Source organism: Pseudopodoces humilis, chromosome 6, assembly GCF_049639895.1.
Source record: "Pseudopodoces humilis isolate 2021_Gansu_Grassland_sample_001 chromosome 6, ASM4963989v1, whole genome shotgun sequence".
Taxonomy (NCBI): domain Eukaryota; kingdom Metazoa; phylum Chordata; class Aves; order Passeriformes; family Paridae; genus Pseudopodoces; species Pseudopodoces humilis.
Genome location: NC_142205.1, coordinates 27,354,493 through 27,375,206, shown reverse-complemented (window position 1 = coordinate 27,375,206; position 20,714 = coordinate 27,354,493). Strand labels below are relative to the sequence as shown.

The 20,714-nt window shown below is 34.7% G+C and overlaps 1 protein-coding gene across 6 annotated transcripts in view; it reads right to left on the bottom strand.

Annotated features, from left to right (window-relative positions):
* Positions 1-3,419: 3,419 nt before the first annotated feature.
* Positions 3,420-20,714, bottom strand: part of CEP135 (centrosomal protein 135) — a 34,209-nt gene continuing 16,914 nt past the window's right edge. For 2 of the 6 annotated variants that reach the window (XM_014259770.2, XM_088056900.1), the window contains 13 exons: positions 20,160-20,237; positions 19,848-19,999; positions 17,910-18,025; positions 17,685-17,839; positions 17,178-17,233; positions 16,057-16,225; positions 14,036-14,146; positions 12,048-12,233; positions 10,969-11,178; positions 9,815-10,017; positions 6,199-6,303; positions 5,679-5,822; positions 3,420-3,950 (listed from right to left, as the gene is read on the bottom strand). In XM_014259770.2, coding sequence (XP_014115245.2) covers positions 3,929-3,950; positions 5,679-5,822; positions 6,199-6,303; positions 9,815-10,017; positions 10,969-11,178; positions 12,048-12,233; positions 14,036-14,146; positions 16,057-16,225; positions 17,178-17,233; positions 17,685-17,839; positions 17,910-18,025; positions 19,848-19,999; positions 20,160-20,237 — 1,707 coding nt within the window. In that variant the 3' untranslated portion in view covers positions 3,420-3,928. Of the gene's footprint in view, positions 4,819-5,678; positions 5,823-6,198; positions 6,304-6,598; positions 7,424-9,814; positions 10,018-10,968; positions 11,179-12,047; positions 12,234-14,035; positions 14,147-16,056; positions 16,226-17,177; positions 17,234-17,684; positions 17,840-17,909; positions 18,026-19,847; positions 20,000-20,159; positions 20,238-20,714 lie in introns of those variants that run through there. The other 4 variants (XR_015772781.1, XM_088056898.1, XM_088056899.1 and 1 more) reach the window with 4 other exon arrangements.

Below are 20,714 nucleotides of genomic sequence, written 5' to 3'. Positions count from 1 at the left end.
TATTTTTATACTTGCCAATTGCCAAATAATTGCCATTATACTTGTAATTTTTAAAATGTCAGGTCATAATATAGATAATAAGGGTCAATTTCACCACAGCTGGATAAGCACTCACCTGATCACACTCTGGGGAATTGTAGGAAGGATTGGTGCCCCTTTGAAGACTGTCCAACCCTTGCTCAAAACAGGGTCAGCTACAAGCAGGCTGTCCGGGACTGTTCCCAAGAGGGTTTTGAATACCTATGTGGAGGAGACTCCACAACTTCTCTGGGCAGCCTGTTGCACTGTTTGATCACCTTCATGGGAAAAAACCCCAATCCTACATTTCAGTTGAACTCCCTGTGTTTCAATTTGTGCACATTGTCTTGTACCTCCCCTGGATACAACTAAGAGGAGACTGTCTCAGATGCTTTACTCCCACTCCCACCCACAGCTACACATGGAGATGCTCCCTCCCTCAAGCCTTTTCTTCTCAAGGCTCAACACCCCCAGCTTGCTCAGACTGTCCTCATGTGAGAGATGCTCCAATCCCTTAATCATCTTTGGGCTCTTTGCCGCACTTTCCAAGAACATCCATGTCTGTGTTGTCTTGGGAGCCTTTGGAAGACACTGTGTGCTGGGGATTTGGTTACTTTGGGCAAGCCATGTCTGCAGCCCATATGTGGGCAGGGGCTGCCCTTATGCAGGGAATCTGCTGGAGCCCCCTGTGCCAACTCTGCTGCTGTGCTTTGGCAGAGACCACCCTGCAGCCTGACAGGAGATGGATGGGCTGGCTCTTTGTGGCTAAAGCCCTGCAGTAACACAGCAGCCACAGACACCATTCCGCTACTGCTGATCAGCACTTGCACAGCATCAAGGCTTTCTCTCACCCACACCATTCACACTGCAGGATGAAAGGTAAGGCTTTGGGTCTAGGAATTAATATCGCTGCAGCTACTACAATTTTTGTGTGGCCTATGGTGAGAGAATGAAATGAAACTGGAGTAACATTTTATATAAAGTTGCAAGACTAGGGTACCGAAACCACACAACCCTGGTTTCTTACACTGCTAGTAAAGACAAAGAAGTATAAAGTTCTCTCCCAAGGAATGATTTAAACCCCCCCAAATCCTGCAGGTTTCATTAAGGAATAACAGCATTTGACCAGGTCATGCTGCCATATATACATCAATTACTGTATAAAATATTTTAAATTGAAAGACTGAATTGCTCATGGTTTTTCGGTTTTTGTTTTTTGTTTTTTTTTTTTAAATTAGCATCACACAGGAATGAATGTCAGTGCTTCTCAGATTGAGGCAAAAAACCAAATTGGGCTTTCCAACTGAATCCTAGAATTACTTATCTTCAGGTCAGTCACCTAAATTTTAGGGACATAATGTAAGACACAAAAACCCCAAAACCAACTATTTCTAAGAATTTCTCAAAAACACATTATGATGTTTATTAAGAAATTCAGGTTTTAATAAACTGAAAACACCTGTCTTTTTATTATCTCTAGATTCCCCTGCTTCTGATACTTGACTTTGTTCTGTAGAAAAACAGCCCCACCGATTATTGCTTCTCCTTTATTATTTCTTTAAAGCTATTTTCCCCCCTTCCTAGGTGCAGACAGTAAGACAGACAACTTGAGTATATGGAGTTTTATCACAATTTCATGTCTGCCACACTCCCCCTGCAACTCACCCCAGCTGAGGGCTACACACAACAGCCAAGGGTGCTTTTGATCTTCCAGAAGGTGAGACCAGCATGGAAACCTCCTGCAGCAGATTCCAAGTGAGCCACATTAACATCCTGCCCAAATAAGGCTCATTTCGTACACAGCATATGCAGTAGTCCACAGATTTAGATCTTCCACAAATTTGTGCTTGCTTTCTACTTCATTGATCGAAACACTTGATTTCAAAGCAAAGTTATTAAAAAATTACCTTTGTTTTACTCTAGTTGCTTATGAAAGTGTATATAAAATAATACTAACACAAAGGCAAGTTGACAGCTATATTACAGTCTGAATATTAGTACTGTTTTAATACTAGAAATCTGCACAGGCTTTGGCCACCAAAATGATACCAATATTATTATAACACTGTTTTAATTGAGGTCCTAATTCTTTGTAATTGATATAGCCATGTAGGAATTACTATTAACTGAAGTCTTATGGTTTTAATTGTAATGCCAAAATATCAATTTTTCAGTAAGGTGAAATACACTGTTTTCAATAAAGTGGAACACTAGCTTTTAAAAAAATAATTCCAATTTAAAAGGGTTAATTTACAAAATAGGAAGTTTAAAAGTCACCACTGAAGACACTGAGAGCAGGACATGAGTTTTTTCCTTCTTACTAAATCAACCTGAATAATTAACACCAATTAGCATCAGTGAAAACTACTGACTTAATTACAAACAGTATTAACACGTAAGTAAGAGTTAGAGACAACAACCTCCTCATTCCTGTATGTGGCAAATGAAAGATCTAGAAAGTAAAATGCACAAGATATACCCACCATGGATACACAGTTTCCTACATGGCTGAGAAACCTAAAGGTACTTCTGAATTGGTGATCTAAGCTGGTTTTAATCAGTAAAATTTAATATATATGATACAATATTTCCAGTTAGCACAATGTTATTTTATATATAATACCATAGATAATGTATATAATATGTTATATATACATATACACATAATATATATATAATATATATAATTTTTAAGTGGAACAATCTTGTTGCAAACTAGGTAAAATCTAAGAGCAAAAAAAAAAATTTCTTTTTTTCCCCATGTTATTTAATATGTTTGCATCTTAGAGATGCTTGCAATGTTAGCTGGTAATCACAGTTTTTTACTGGATGTTAGGCAAGCAGAGCAGGACCTTTTGGCCAGTGCAAGGATGTGCAGCAATGCATCCTTCCATTTCTAGTGCTCTGTATAATTCTTATGAATACACATCATATCACCCTGCTGGTATGTAACTATTAGAAAGCTGTATATTCCTAATTGCATCTTACTTCAAAGCCTAAGTTTGAAATGCTCCTCTTCTAAACACACCAGATATTTTCAAGATCAGCTTTCACTTAATTTACCTAATATGTATGTTACAACATAAAGCCCTTTGTCACCTCTCCAACAGCTTGAGCTTAACTGTGAATGATTCCAGGTGTTGCTCTGAGCTTTTAATATAAAAATTTGAAAAACATCTCCAGATAGGATTGAAAAGTTTGAATATAAAATATTTTGATTTATTTCAGTATTTAAAGTATTTCAATACATCTTTAAAAATTTTTCTCTTCACTTTTTGTTAAATATGGACATATTTAAAATGCGATTTCACACAAAGGTGAAACAAAAGGAGATTGACAGAAACAGTAATAAAGAATAACTGATATGTATTTTTTATTAAGAAAAGGTTCAGTAAACAAAATGCATTCACAGAATAGATAATCAATACTTTTAAATACCATTAAGAATAACCTGAAAACAGAAAACACTTGTTAGAAGCACAAACATAGGAAATCATCATGAGTAGAAAACTTGCTCAGCATTTTTAACACAGTTGGGGATTTTATTCTATGTTAGCTCACATTAAGATGAATAAACTTCTGCATTCATATGAGATAAACAAACAAATAAAATAGTAAAAGATTGTCAAATCAAGTACTCATTTCCTTCTTATAATTACTATGTTTCCAAAATAGTAACCAAACTTAGCCAGGCTTGATATAAAACCTGTGAAACAGCCAGGAAAAAGTCAGTCACTCCTGCCAGTTGGGAAAGCAGAATTTTGCAAAGTTGATTACATCACCCATTCTCAGAGGTTTCAAAGGTAATCACTGATTTGAAGAAAACAGAGGTAAAATACAAGACAGTATTCATAATTTATAAAAAAAAAGTCCTTGTAACAAGGTAATGCTTCAGTTACTCAAGTACTGGTTATTCCTTGAAGGTCACACTTCTGTGGAGAAAGAAAAGATGTCAAAATAAAGGTAACTATTATATTTTACTACTTAATATTAGGATAAAAAGTAGTAATTAGGTTTAGCCTCCTCAGATGCTCTTCTGTTATTCCCAAATATCAGCAATTAGCATATTACTTAAAACTCTACACCACTGGCCCACAGCTAAAATGATTTACAAAAGTAAAAGTGAGACGAGGAGGAAGGGCAAATTTCTTGAGAAGATTAATCAGGTTAGAGAAAGACAGCAGTAACACTACAGAACAGTAATTACAGACTACACTTCACTCTGGTAAGCTCCCAAGAAGGAATAAACAAGGATGAAAGACGGTAACAGTACTGCTGAGATCACTCTACAGTAATTGCTACATTTAAAAGGCAAGATATGCATAACAACCGTATGTGAATTCAGTTGTTAAAAACCACCTTCTTTAAAAATACACACTTCATGAAAATGGGATTTTCTGGTAAGATATGGTACAGAGTTGGCACTGTGAAAACTAGGGATACAAATATTAGATAAAAACAGCGCACTACATGGTATCCTCCAAACATAGCAACTGGACTTTTTATTGCGCTCAGGACTCACTGTAAAGCAAGGAAGACTAAAGACAATTCTCCACTGATGATACTCATTCTCAGAAATACAGTATCTGTCATCATCTCAGTCAAAATGTTGTTTTGCAACACAACAGGGTACGCCTAGGGGCTCACCAGTAAAGCAAAAGGCTTATCTGCTGTTTCATCCCCACTGTCAGTATCTCATTTGCTACAGTTTCCACTTTCTGCTTTGCCCAAAAATTCGCAGAAGAGAAAAATTGCTGACAATGTGGGTTCATGCCACGCTGAGCTCAGTTCTCAAGAAACCTGTATTTTTGTTAACAAAAGTAAGCTTAGAATAAGCCATATGTATTTACCAATAAAAATAAACTTTAAAATCTGTTAGTTAGATTCATGAGCTGTCAGAGCACACGTATTTCCTACAACAATCACTCTTATGCCTCTCTGTCCCTTTTCACTACAATTTATTATTCCGTATAGGACAGACGGGATATACAGTCAATAATCAGGCCTGTAACACATAACTGACATCATCTAAGACAACAATGATCTCTAAAAGAACAAAAATGACAGTGAAAATTAACAGGTTAGAGGGTAATTTCAATTTCTTTTTCATGGACTATAGCGATCACACTAATCTTAGACATTTGTAGATTTAAGCACTAACAATGAAAAATGTATTGATTATTTGTATGCACTTGTTTTGGAGATAGTTTTATCTAATGCATAGGGTTCAAATGCATTTCAGTCATACTCTTCTGTGGATTGTCTTTCCCTCATTGCTGTACTCAGGAGAATTTCATGGCATTCCTCTTAATATGAACCATTAATTGTTTGAGATAACTATTAACAATAATAAACTGGTAAAGTATATTTGGATATATTTAATGGTGGTAATACACAGGCAACATATATTTGAAAGTTGTCAGGTGATGCAAGACCATTAAGAAAAAGAGGAATGAGAATCCATTATATTATATGGTCTTTGGAGAGTACTTTGCATTTATTGGTTGTAATCAATATTTTATAGTAGGAGAGACAGCAAAAGCAGAACTTAGAAACCTCTGAAATGTGTAACAATTTCATTTAATCACGAAGATATAATTTAGAAACAGTTTAAATGTAACTCTTAAATAGAAATGATCTGCTAAAATCAAATCCCTTACTTTTCAGCTGCTGCTTGATCAGTTCTCCCAGCGCTGCGTTCTGGAGAATGTGAGGGAGATCTCAGTGTGGAGCTGAGGGGAGGCGAGGCCCGGAGTGAGGACGTGGAGAGGCCGTGGCGACGCATCTCCTGAATCGCTCGCTCCCTGCCAACAGACAGCAACCTCCGTTACACAGCACTTGGGTACTGCACGGTCGTAAAGGGAGAAAATACAACTTTGCAGAAACTATCACTTTCTTGTAAAGTCACTCAGTTCTATTTTATTTTCATGAGAAGGGATTTTTATTTTTTTTTTCAGGCAGTGGTAAACTCACAATACTTACAAAGAAATTCAGAAAAAGTATATGACTTTTTTATTTTTAAATTATGCACTTTTCAGGATGAAAATACTAGATTTTGCAGAACAAGAGGAAGAGAGTTTTCTGTAAAAGTTCCTCACTACTGAAAAAAGCAACAGTTTTAAAAGTGAGAAAGAAGAAATAAGGAGGAAAAGTCAACTCACTGAAAAACCTGAATCTTACCGTTCAAATCGTTCAGTTGTCAGTTTCCTTTTTAAAACATCACACTCAGTCTGCATTTGTGCAACTTTACTTCGAAGTATGGAAACTTCTCTATTATTGCTGCTTCTAAAAAAAGAAATCATGAGAAGCAACAAAGTTTTCTTTGAACAATGCCAGCTAGGAGCTTAGAGAAGTTACAACAAGATAAAACAAAACCAGATACAGAGCACGTTGTTTCACAGACTAAACCAAAGACAAATTAAAAGCAGCAAGAATCAAATAAATGTAACATAATGTTTCTGGAAGAACCCAAGGTGAGAATGTAGCAAGAAGCTGGCAAGCCTCTCACTACATCCTGACTACATTGTGGTCTTCTTCATATAAAGGTAAACACAAACATGTTCGATAAAACCAGACAAAATAATTAAAACATTAGTTTATTGCTTTGCTGTCCTCTGTTGAAACTTTACATGGTCTTTATGTAAAAAAAGAAGAAAAAAGCAATAAGTAGCTACAAAAAATTACAAACTTAACAGATATGGCTTCAGGAAAAAATTGTATCAAGTAGGCTGGAACTATCTGGCTAGCCATGAACACAACTGGATCAAATCTACGTAAAAATTGCATTAAAGCAAATACCAGACCATCAAAACCCAGAGTCTGAAAGCTTGTTAACTACACCCCTGGTATTTGGGCACAACTGTTTCAATTGCAAGAATCAAAATTAAAAGGAGATTGAATTTAATCTTGATTAAGATTGAAATCTTAATAAACGTGATTAATATACTTCTTAGTAAATCATCAGCTTGGCCTATTCAATGCTTGGTTGCAAAATACCATCAATTACATTATAATGGAAGAAAAAGAAATTGTTGCATGCAAAATAAGTTGTCTAAACAAGAATCTAGACAGTCATTCCATACAGTCTTCAAAGCCACTGTGAGGTGGAGTGCTGAAAAGTCACTTCTGGAGAAGCAAAGTTGTACTTGCTTATTGCTAAAGCACTGGATTGTAATTCTGAAAAATGAGTTCCACTCCTAGCTCAGTCACAGACTTCCTGTCTGGCACCCACTCCAGGAAGATGAAAACTACTTAAGAGATTTGTTCCAAATAGAATTGCAGAATATTTTTCCCATGTTCCCTATTCATCAAAATTCCTAGAATGGTATCTTGATCCAGTATGTTGAGAACAGATGCAGAAGACATCTTGATGATATTTTATAAGTCCTTCAAAGACAGGCATACACTTTCAGGATGGAGGTAAGAATTCAGGGCCCAATATCATTATTGTAAAATAAGGAAAGAAAGCAAACAGTTTGTGAGTTCTGAGGTTATTCCAGGTCAATGACATTTAAACAAAATTAAGAGCATTAAGTAAATAACTCCAAAGTTTAGAAATATTTTTAAACCCTTTATGCACAGTAATCATCATATAAGTTTACATTATCATGCATGATTTTCAGAGGACATCTGTCTCTTTTACAGTAGATACACATAGCTCTCAACAAGTAGTTTTTTAGACTAGAGTAATATTCTCTGTTTATTTAATTCTTTAATCACTCTAGAGCATCAAGATCTCACTTACTGTACTATCACCCTTGTAGTACTCAAAGTAATACAGCTATTTACTCTTTACCCAACTAATAATTACAGCACTGGAGAATTTCACAAGTTAAACTTAATTCTGAGAATCCTTCTAAAGTCAAAGGTTGTAGCAGTGCCATTTTCTAAAGAAAGTGGAAGGACAGGTACTATAAAGCCAAAACTTTAAATAATATTCAAAAATATTGGCACATGGGTTTTTTGTCAGTTAGAGCTGAAACTCTGACAAGCCAAATTAATTTCTGTATTTTGCAAGACACAAACATCATTGTCACATACTTCAGTCACAGCTGTGAGCATTTAAAGTTCCTGCTCTTTAGACTGCAACTACCACAAACCAAATAGTAGAAAATAAGGTATATTCAACTAGTTCCCACACCTGAACACTTGCCTAGTAGTATGTAGAACCTCTGAGATAATCAGTGGAAAGCAATTCAACAGAATGGCCACTCTTTCTCCAAGAGAACATTTTCCTTCTTCCTGCAATATCCCACCTTATTAACACTGCAAGTATTGACATTTACACAAAACAAATGAATGCTACAATGTGTGCAAAAGAAAAACAGTGAAAAAATTACTTTGTACATAGTTAAACAGTGTTTATTAATGTTTGTACACAAAGTAACTGAGTTCAATTTAACTTTAAAAAGGTAATTTAAAAATTGCTTCTTTCCTTTTTGTTTTGTTTGGGTATTTTGGGATTTTGTTAAGTTTGTGTTTTCTCTAACTTTCACATTGAACTTCATAATCAGGACAGTCTATTAGCTTAGGTTCATTGTATGCCATTAACACTTTTTCCCCAAGTAAACAAAAACTAACAATACTAAAACATGAAGCAATTATCTGTGTAGGGGCAATATTATTATCATCTCCAGATTCACTGAGATCACTGCTACTTCAGGTGGACTATCATAAGCCACAAGTTGTAGCCTCTATATAATTCAACCGAAAGCATATCTCTTGCACATCTGCGTCACCAGGTTCCAAGATATTCTATATCAAAATATTCTATATCTCATAAGAAGTATTACCTGTTCCATTAACTTCCTTTCTCTCCCTATATTAGTGTTTATTAAATGGGTGAAATTCTGATTCTGACTTTACTCTTCGTCTAAAATTCTGCTTTGACTTTACTCTTCACCACCATCTGCATTCAGCTGCTACTCCTCCTTCTTGCTATTTAATGCAGAGGTACCACTAATCCCTGCTGATGTATCCTTAGGAGAATTATTACATTTATTACAATTATTACATGATACTTGCAGGTTTTGTTTAACAGCTTGATTTGATGATCTTAAGGATCTTTTTCAACCCAAATAATTCTAAGATGACACCTCAGGAAACTTCAAATTCCCTGCTCCACACCATGAAGACAAATTTTTAAATCTCCCAGTTCTCTTGTACATGATTTTCACACACAAATACCTCTTAACTTCATTGTTCCAAATAGATTACTCTTTCTTATACAAGCGTTGCTAAAAGTTATTGCTTCTTTAGGCAGATGCCCAGCAGAAGTTGCTGGCTACATTTAGTGTAGGTGTCAGGTTTAGTTCTGTTTGTATTTCAAAGGAATAATAAGTGATACAGGACTTTCCCCCCAACAGTTAATATCAACAGCAGCAAAAGTACTTTTGCTTTTTCTAAACCACTACAACTTGACTATTTATTATCTAAGTGACTCTTTAACCAAAGCAAGGACAACAGGCATCTTCAGTAGATAAGCAATTCATATTTATCATGAATTTAAGATACGTGGGGGTTTTTTTGTGAGCAGTAAACACTGTTCCTTTGGAACTCCTGTTTAAGTTTACTGTTTGCACTAAACCAATGTCCACCAAGGTGCTGATTAATTGAAAGCAATACGAAAGACCTGTAAAGAAACTTAAAGTAATTGATGCAGTGAAAAGCCAGAAGACAGTGCTGCAAAAAACCTGCTCAGCCACACCGAACACCCAGATTTTGTGAATAAGTATTCTCACATAGAAAGCTCTTTTGCAAAACCACATAACACACACATACATTTGTTAAAACTTACAGTTTGCTCTCAGCCAGTGTCAGCTTGTCTTTCAGTAACTGAATATCGGTATCTTTCTCTTGGGACATTAATTGATTTTGAAATTCTTTGTCTCTACTAGTAGCCAATAACGTTTCAAGATTCTGAACTGTAAGTCTCTCACTGGATAGCTGCTTTTTCAGCAACTCTGTTTCTGATTTTATATCTTCTAATTCTCCTAGAACCTAAGGCACAAATTTTATATGTTATTAATACACTAATTTACAAACACAGAAAAATTTATTTTGTGAAGAGCTGTTACAAAGACAGAAATGATCCAAAGTTTCATAAAACAGAACAGGAAACTGAGCTCACAAAATAATGTAAAGCCTACAATTATTTTAAACTATACTTAATTTAAAACTATTCAAGCTGTACATCTATCAAATGTTTTAATGGGAGCTGCATTACTGAGTGCTGGAAATGTTTAGGTAAGTACCTGGAACACAAATTAGCTTTTAACAGTAGAACTTTGCACAAGTACAAAAGTAGTATTTACTATACTTCTTTCTATTTGACTAGGTCAGCTCACAATTAGCCTCTTGGCTTTTGCTGAAAATGTAGGAATAGTTGTTTTCCTCTTCAATTCTGTGAATATCAAGAAATTTTACTGTTCTCAAGGTCTTGAATATTACAGTCCCAGAAAGGCTGACCAAGTCCCTAAATGAAGGCAAAATCAGCTGTAAAGAAAATGATTCAGAAAATATGAATATTCAGAACTGTTTAAATTATTTCAAAATATTCAATTAATTCCAGCTGTATCTAAATTTCGTAATTGAAAAGAAGCCATTAGGGTAATGTGTTTACTATCTAAATAAGAAGTGCACTATTTGATTTTTATAAAGTTTGAGTAAATTAAAAACCAAAAAGAAATATTTATAATCTGTTTGTGGTACAGCTAAAACTACAACTGCAACATTTTGCCGTGATAATTAATCAAAGAAACTCCCTCTTTTTGTACAAAACCCACAGCTACAGATATGTATATTGTAAAATTTATAATTTATATGAAAACACAAAACTAGTGATGTAAATTAACTTACCTTGCTCTCAGAAGTAATTATTTTCTCAAAAAACTATTAAAAGCAAAAGAAGTTACTCTGCTATAGCAAATTAAATTTGCCTTTGCTGCTTACCCTTTCATAATCCATGCTTTTGGACATCAGCTGTCGAGCTACAAGTTCTTTGTTAGCCTCAAGTTTCACACAGAGTTCTCTCACAGAAGTGAGGTCTGCCAACACAGAAGCCTTTTCCTGATTTTCACGTTTAAGATCCTCTTCCAGTCTGGATATATTTTTCGTTATGGAGGAGATCTGAGATTCATATACTTGATGTGCAACAATATGCTGAACAAAAGCAAATATGGATATATTTTCAGTGTTAAATTTAAGAGTTTACTGTTGAATAACCTGGGTTTTTTAACACTATTTTCCCTTTGAAGTTAATTTTCCCTATAAAATTAACTTAATATTCCTTCCCTCCCTCTAAAATATAGCTAAGGGCAACTAATAAACCATCTTTGCAATTTTAATCACCAACTTGAATAATTATACAAGAACTGTAAAAGGGTGGAACAAGAATGAAAAAGCTTAAACCCAAAACATACAGTCTATTTTTAACTCAGCTTGTAATATAGTCTCTAACACTTTCTGGCTAATTAAAAGCATGGGACAAAATGCAGTCAATCCACAACAATTATGCTCTAGAACTTCTCTGCTCTATGAAGTTATTGCTTCTAAAATACAAACCTCATTATATTCTATGATATTGGTCTAGGATTCAGTATTATGGAATACTGATTCTGAATTTGGATGTCTACCAGACTTTGACTCCAACCACCAGTACTTCAAATAATTCATTCAAAGCTTCAAAGAAACATAAGAACTAAGCTTGCAAAATACTCATAAAGCTATATGCAAATATTCTATAGCAACTAAACAAAAGTTTCTTACAATGTCATAGTAAGTGATAACCCAACAGAAGAGATCTAAAACTATGAAAATATATGGCATTATTCTAATTTTGGGCAAGCAGGGGTGAAGGAAAGCACATCTAAACAAAATCAGTTAGTGTTTCAAAAACTCCAGTGTTCATATTTGAAACATTCACATATAGAACTTATTTTCATGCATTAAAAATCATACATTTATTTTATTAAAAAGCACTTGGATGTATCCTGCTTTCCTAGATGGAATTTCATTACACAAGTTATTACCCCTTGAATCTCTTTTTCCAGAAATTCTACTCTCTCTCGAAGATGTCTCCGATCTGTATCTACTGAAAGGAGTTCCAGTCGTATTGAGCTGCTTTCTCCTTCAGCTTGATGAGCCTTCATTTCCCAGTCTTCAGCTTGTGTATGGAGCATCCGGAACTTCTCTAACAATTCTTGGTTTTCTTTTTCCTAATGAAACAGTAAATTGCTCTGCAATGATCAAAATACCCTCAAGTTGTTTGATCTTATTTCATGCCTACTCCTTACAGTATCTCTTATTTTTTTCCCACAGAAAGTATAACCTCCTTCATTTTCTTAATCCCACTGTCTGGCAACTACTAAAGGGGATCATCCCTTTTCCAAGTCCAAATAGAAATAAATACAATGATGGCATTCAGTTTTATTAAAATGTAAGTACTTACACTTAGAAGTTGTTAATGAGTTTTTAGCTCGCAGGAGAGGGGTTATTTTGGATCTCTCTGCATTGTCAAGGGCCAGGTTACTGAGATACACTGCATGCTGCCCTTTCCAAGAATTTCCATTTTCAGGTCTTTTAGTTACTGCGCTCCTATAAATACTTGTATTACAGCAGTGCCTGAAACACTGGTAATCCACTAGAGCATATATACCTAAGCAGTCTATCACAGAGATACAAAAATGCAAGCTTTGGTGCTCACCATTTGTGCAGTGATAGAACAAATGTTGCTTGTGAATTTTAGTTTGGCCAAGTACGTATTATAAGACAGGGATAAATTTTTCTTATTTACCTCCATTCCCTGCTCATGTAATGTGCAGTGGGATATGCAGGTTGGTAGTATAAATCAGATTTATCTAATGAGAAAGGCTACTGTTCCTGCAATTCCTTCTGTGTATCCTGCAGAACTTGGAAAATGCAGACAAGATCAGGTGGAGCATTAGGAAATAGAAACCTGTGATCTAGCAAGCGAACATCGTGCAGAAAAGTAAATCCTTGTCTCCATAGGATAATCCAGATATAATGCAAGAAAAATCCCTGCAAGCATCCCTACCAATTATTCATACTTGCTTGCTGACTGTGCATTCTATAGCTTCCTGGTACCCAACTTGAGTAACTGGATTATCATTTGCCAAAGCTGTAGCCATGTCTGTAGCTGAAGTACATGATATGATGTGTACTTCAGACACATGATATATTGTAAAATTCTTATAAAATAAACTTCAAGTATTTTAGATTGATAGTTTTAAGCTAATCTACTACTGACCTTAAGTTTTTCTCGATGCTTCAGTTTCCACTTGTAAAAAGTGGTTGAATTTACATGCATTCATCTAGACATGCAAGTTGAAGTCAGATCAAAACTTATTCTTCCCAATTCAAAGTCACGTAATAAATTTCCCAGTTCATGTTGTCTTGACATAAATCCTACTTGTTTTAAATTATTTCAAGTTTTAACTCATGTATATCACACTTTTGAATCCAAGTATCAGGATAAAGTACATTTAACCAGAGCACTATTTTAACAATACTATTTTTACATTTTCATGCAGAACAACAGATAATTTTTTTTCTTTTCCAAAAGGGTAAAATAATTAAAATAATTGTATAAGCTGCTTGCTGCCCACAATAATTAAACAGTACCTGTTATTTTCCTGATTGCCTGTCAAAACACATAAAGCAAAATAACATTCAAACATGACATGTTTCTCATTCTCCAGCATTATGGTCAACTGAAACACGATCGATGAAATTGTGATGTTAATTAGAATGGAATAGTTAATAGAATTTAGTTAATAGAAATATTAATTATTAGAATAGAATACTTAATAGAATTAATCAGTGCTTCAGATCTAACAAGGTGTTACATGAATCCCTCACTAGTAGCTGTAAACACTGCAGAGAAAAGCAGGAAAAATAAAAGAAAATAGGACAGGCAGGGAGAACAGCACCCAAACCATGTAATTGTTACTTTGTTTTACTGAATGCAGTAATGACTGCCTAGAGATTACATTTTTACCTTTGAAGCTATCAAGGTCTCAAATCTGGAGACTTCAGCTATATAATTATGAACCCTGGTTTTCATTTCTTCTTTTTCACGTATTGCATCTTCAAGCTCGGTACTGACAGCCTGAAGAGATTGCATAAAGGTAAAATTGTGCTTTGCAGTAAATTAATCACTATATTATACTCTATCAGATTAAATCAAAGTAATTGCATATGCCTAGATTTTTTTCTATCCTACTTACAAAGCTCTTTGGGATTTGTAGGGTTCAGAAATATCCCCTGTTACCTTAGATACACCAAAGAGTTTCCAGGGAAGAATAATCACAAAAAACAATGACTATCCCAGCAGTTCATAAAACATGCAGCTTCCCTGATGACACATCCCACTGATCTTTGGAAAATTTGAGATACTGATGTTTGAGAGCTGGAATTTTTATAGCCTTAAGATTCACTATCCCTGCGTAAAGGAAAGTTTAAGATCAATAGAAAGCCAACTTTATAACAAAATAATATTTATTTTAAAGTAGAATTGCAAAATAAATTAACTAAATGCACTACTAAGATCGTATTTAAACATCAAAAATGCACCTTGGAATTTGTTTGAGATATTTGAACTCCTGATTTGAACTCCTGACTCCTGTCCCTCTCAGGTTCAGTTCTCATCTCCCTCTGAGTCCTCTAGCCCAGAGAGCCAAAACTGCAAGTATCTTTTTCTATCTCCATGATCAAATGTGGGGAAAATAAAGTATGCTGCCTTATTTCTTCCCCTTCTTCTTTTTCTGGTATATTACTATTCATCAGCCTTTTTACTGTATGACTCATTTAACATATGCTAAAATCACTCTGCTTGTCTCTGTGGTAGCTTTCCCAAAAACTGGCAAAACTTTTGTCATCACATTATGATAATATTCAATATTTCATCTTATTAGACACCTGTGAAGAGCAGGCCTAATTTCAATAATACATCCACGTATTTATATATTGTATTATAGGTTTTGCAGGAACTGTTCAAGGTCCTATGTCACTTCCTTGAAACACGTTGCTATATTATACTTTCTGGCATCAGACTCAGGTTGACTGAGGGGAACCGAAATAAACGGTTTGGTTAACAGTGCCCTGACTGTTTTTAGTGTTGGCACTTACAGTGAATTCATACAAACATTTGTATCACAAATGTAAAAGGCATTTGAGTCTTATGAGGAGTTGCAATAGTTTTATTTGCTATACAAATTGAATGTAATGAGTTGCAACAAAATTCCTCTTAAGATAACTCTCACATACCTTCTACATAGACTTTCTAATGTTCAGCCAGATAAAATATGTTACATACCCTATAAAACACTGGACATTTTTGTTATATGTTGTCCATACAGACATTCTATACTACAGGGACATCCATGTCATGCACTCGGAGCTGGGAGGCTTTTTGGTCAGCAATAACCAGCTGGTGCACAAAACCAACTCATTCCTCCAACATCCTAATCTCCAAAACACCCTGATCTCAAATATGGCATACCTCACTCAATAAATCCAATGCTTCATGGACAGCTGATGTATGGAATTAATGAATCACTACACCAGAACAAATTCAGATCTGCTACCAATCTTTCGCTCCCTCCAATTCCACCTGATAATCCGATGTCTGGTTTTGGAGTTTCTTTCTCTCTCTCAATAATCATTTCCACAGATAATAAAACCCAGTCTTTACCAATTAAATACAAATTGCTAAGTGATATAACAATTTCATTATATTATAAACAATAATGTCCTAGATTTTATTTTAGATTTCTTTTTTAATCTGAGGAAGGGTTACCAAACTGAAAGCTTGTCTATTTCCCCTTCACTGTTTTGACTACACTTAAGTAGTATCAGAAGTATTGCTTTTACAATTTCTGCCCAGTGATTTTCAATATCCCAGTCCTCAAGAAATAGCAATAATTATAAACACATCAATCAAAATTGAGGATGTAGCAGTTCTGATGCAAGCAAGCAATGAATGCTTTAATACATCAGTGTCACATACTGTCTTCATACCTGGTTTTCTCTGGCCATTGTAGCCAGGTCGTCTTGCAGTCTTCTGTTTTCTTTCAGAGCCATTTCCTTTACCCTTCCCATTTCTGCAAGCTCTACCTGGGATGTATCAAGCTGGCGATGTAAGCTGGATATCTCACGGTCTCTGTTGCTCAGCATGCCCTGCATCTGGCTATCAATTGAAAACATTACCAAAGTTGTCCCTTCTTGTACTTACCACATACTGCTGAAAATAATCAGGTAAAATTCTTGCTCTATGAATGATGAAAAACTGAGTCAAAATAAAATGTATGCAAAATGTCAATATGCAAAAATAAGATGGATTTAATCTTCAGTTTTGAAGATGTATCTGGTAAGATGTATCTTATTAGACAAAGAGCAATTACAGATACCTATGTTTATCTGTGTTTTGTAGCGATTATGGTAATTGCATATTTTATAAGCCATAAAGGAAGAAGACAAATAATGTACACTTGAAAGACAATTACCAAAAGAGTAATGAAAATATTAAACAAAAAATTAGAAATAGAAATATCCATAAATATTTTGTATTTTTTTTGGTCACATATATTTCATGCATCATTGTAGCAAATATTCAGTTACATTGGTCTTCAAATATTTAAATACTGGTGTTTAAATTTTTACTTTTAAGCTGCTATTGTTTGAAAAGTCATGCTTAAAAAGAGGAAAGAATGAAAGATGAGAGGAAGCCCAGCTAAAAACTACATAAATACATTTTAATTAAGACTGTACTGGTATCTTAACCTAGAAAAATCAGATTGCCAATCATTAAGAATTCAGCTTCTGAATCTGAATCTGGGTCAATCTAATATCTAGTGGAGTGCTAGCAAACTACCTCTTGACCGAGAGTTAGGAAATGTTACCAGTTTAGGGAAATAAATACAGACAAGCAATTGTTAATGATTGTTGTAACAGTTTCTTAGCACCTGCAATCTAATTGCAGAGGAAATGTTTTTGAGACTTGTGTACCTCTTTCTCAACATAGCACTCTCCTCAATTTGACTCAAATGGAATTAACTCAATTTCATCAAAATAACTCAAATACTTTCACTTTGAAATTACTACATAAGACCTCCAAAGAAGGCATCCTACTCTTTACTTACTCTGTTGAGGACTCTAGCTCAGAGAGAGTTAAACGTAAATGAGCAATTGTTTTTTCCTATTAAAAAAAAAAAAAAAAAAAAAAAAGTTGTATTAGGTATTATTATATTATAAGAGAATACTTCAAGTTAAAGAACTTTTAATGTAAACCTTTATTTTAATTCTTCACCAATAAGTAATTTCCAAGTTTCTTTTCTGTACCAACAAAGGATTGTCTTTCATTCAAACAGGTGGTAGTCAGCTATAAATTTTGTCATCTCAGGCTAGTACTTTATATCTTAATAAATACCTCCACATGCAAAATGCAAACAAATGCTTCTTTATTTTCTTGGAGTATTTAGGGAATACAGTAACATTCATAATTAAAGTTCTATTGAGTTGGCAAATGACTCTGCGTTGGGTCCAAGCATAGCATTTTTGTGCTCTACTCAGACTTTGGCATCAAGGCAAAATGTCTCCCTAAAAAAATCCCCAGATGGAATGTAAAGTAGTACTTTTACTGGACATACCCTGTTAGCTAAGTTGTCATCTAAGCATGCAATTCTTTCTGTTTTTTCATCTACGGTTTCTTGAAGACTGTCCTTTTCTTTGTCCAAAACACTAATTGTACTTCTCAGCACACTGACTGCTTCATCCTGTGAAGTGCTCCTCTGGTTTAACCTATCTAAAAACAAAAGAGTAAGTGCTTTCTATTTTAAAAACACGATATAAGAACAAAAATAGTTACAGATTACCTATTATCTCCTTCAGCTTTATAATTTCTTCATGAGCTGTTTGCAGTTCATCCTCTTTGAGGGACAATCTGTCCTGTAAATCTTCAACAGACTTCTGGAGTTGGTCATTTAAGAGCCTGGAAAGTCAGAATACAATTGTAAGAATTTTGGGACCTATTCTGGGTCTTCAACTTCTGCTGTAAAGATGCTTCAAGTGCTGGAACAATTCCAGCATAACCTCCTGACAGGGCTGTATCACCAACCAGCAGCATGGGGTTGTACCATACTAAGAATCCTCTCCCTTGAGGAGAGGCTGAACTTAAGGATAGCTGAAGCCAACACCACTGGTTGCTCTGGACTCTTGCTGCAAGTCCACCTCAAAATCAATGCAAAATGGAGTAATGGAACTCCATTGGTGGAGCAACCATGTTAACCTGAAACATTCACCCCCTCTGATTTCTGTTACTCTTCATAATGTTACTTGTATCTTTTGACTCTTGCTTTATAATTTTTGATATGTAGCTCATAGCAGTGATTATCAGCTATGCCGCATTTTAAGAAGCAACCAAATTGACAGCTACAGTTTTGGTCCTACTTTTAAAAAATAAAGAGCCTGAAAGGTATTTCAAATCATCTACCTACATACTTCTTTTTCTGGAAAGAAATATCAAAGTGACTTAGGAAAACAAAACAAAACAAAATTCCAAAGTAACTAAATGGATTATTTATGAAACAGGTCAATAAAAAATCCCTCTCAAGTGGGATCCCACAAAAGCTAGAGAAGCTTTTCATTCTTAAAAAATCCTCACCAATGCAGAATGCAGTGTGTCTCTCAATAAAGATTGCTTTCATCCAGTTCAAAGTAAAACTTTAGAGGGAAAAAAAAGGGCAGGGGGGCAAACACAGCATTTCCACCATGTACAAAATAAAACCAAATGCTAAAATGACCGTAGCCCAATTCCTCATTATTTTCTTCTTTTTTTACTATCAATGCTTTACACTGAAATTATATCAACCTAACAAGATTTTTAATTTTTATGATTGTTGTCACAATTTTACCGACGAAAACACTAATTTGTTAACCAAGAGTCCTCTTTGTTTTGCTTTGGGAGCATTAGGTGAACTGCAAGGCCTGCTGCTCAGCTTCAGTTCTTCATAGTAGTCCCCCAGGTGCTGTGCTGTTACAGAGTGCAGTGTGGTACTGCTAAGGTGGGGAATGGGGGATGCCACACAGACCCTGAGCTTCCCTTGTAAAACATGCAAAAGATGTCATTTACAGCATTACCTATCCTGTAATGATCTGCTACATCAACGGCTCTCATTTCCACTGCTGTTTTCAGATTTCTGCCCAAATTTATTCAATACTGTTTACACTTTCTCTAAGCCTTTTTCTTGTTCTATGGCATTTAGACAGCTGATGAGAGAGGTCTTTACTAAAACAAGCTTAAAAAAGCACAATGACCCTGCAAGTCGGAATAGGCCTTACAAGTACATGAAGATACTTGAATCCTCCAGTTCTAAGCAAGCTGGTCAAATCCCCACAAACTGTGTCTATGGATCATAAGATAACAGTTCTAAAAACTGTAGGTCCTACTGCTGCAGTTTGCAAAGGCATTTGTCATCTTTTACCAAACAATGTTTGGGAATCCTTTTAGAAATTTTCAGTTCTGATACATTCATAAGCAGAAAATATAGTTATTGGAGGAAACAATTCTAGAATGAGCCATAAAAATTATTAGTATATCTGGTCATTAATAAGTCCAGGAAAAGCTTGCTGTGAAAAGCTACCACAGCACTTTCCTTACTTACACCTACTTTTCCTTAACATACAAGCTGTACTAAGTGATTTTTAAAACACTTATAGTCTTTCCCAGGAACTCAACTCTGCTACACAGTCACAGAATAAACAAAATTATTCTAGCACCTGTAAAAGATCACCACATTTTGTATCAGACTTACTGAAGTGAGCAAATCTCAACTTTAAATTGAGAAGAATCATCAGAAGTCTGGGCAAGTTTATTTGACTTCAGTTTTAAGTCATTTTCCAAATAGTTTATTCTTTCTTTCAGGATAGAGACTGTAGTCCTTAGTTCACACTTTTCAATCTTAAGCTGCAATTTAAAATAAATAACCAAATGTTATTATTGCAGAAAGCTATTAGAACTTGGCTTTTAAATAAATTTAAGTTGAAAACAGATATTAAAATAATTTCTGGAACAGTCTATCCTATTTTAGAAATAATAAAAGCTTATTTCCTAAAAACACACTTACTCCTTGAATTCTATTCTCCAATTCTGAAATATCATGCTGTAGCTTTAATTTTTCATGGTTTGCTGCTTCTTGATGCATCTGAGAAATATAAATTACATTTTGTAACAAGACAGACATTTTTAATCAGAGAAATTTAAGCTTCATGTTTCAGAAAATAGTACTTTACATTCTTAGATGAATGACCAAAAGCAAAGCTCTTTCTGTAAAACTACAGAAGATTAGTTGAAAATACATTACTGTAGTTTAATATAACATCACTGATTTTGGGTTTGGTTCTTGGTTTAGATTTTTTTAAATAGTATATTTATAATATAATATAATGTATTTGGTCCCGACTAAATTAATATTTGTGAGTTGTTGTAGAGTTTACACAGCTAAATGAGGTTGCATGCATGTGTAACTTAGTGCCCTAAGACATTTTAAATAAATTTATTCAAATATTATTAATTACAATATGCAAGGCACACTACAAAGCTAACTGGCCTTTCCCTAAATCTATGAAGAAACTTTTAAAGATTACTTATCTGTTCCCTGATTTCTGTACATAACTGCAGT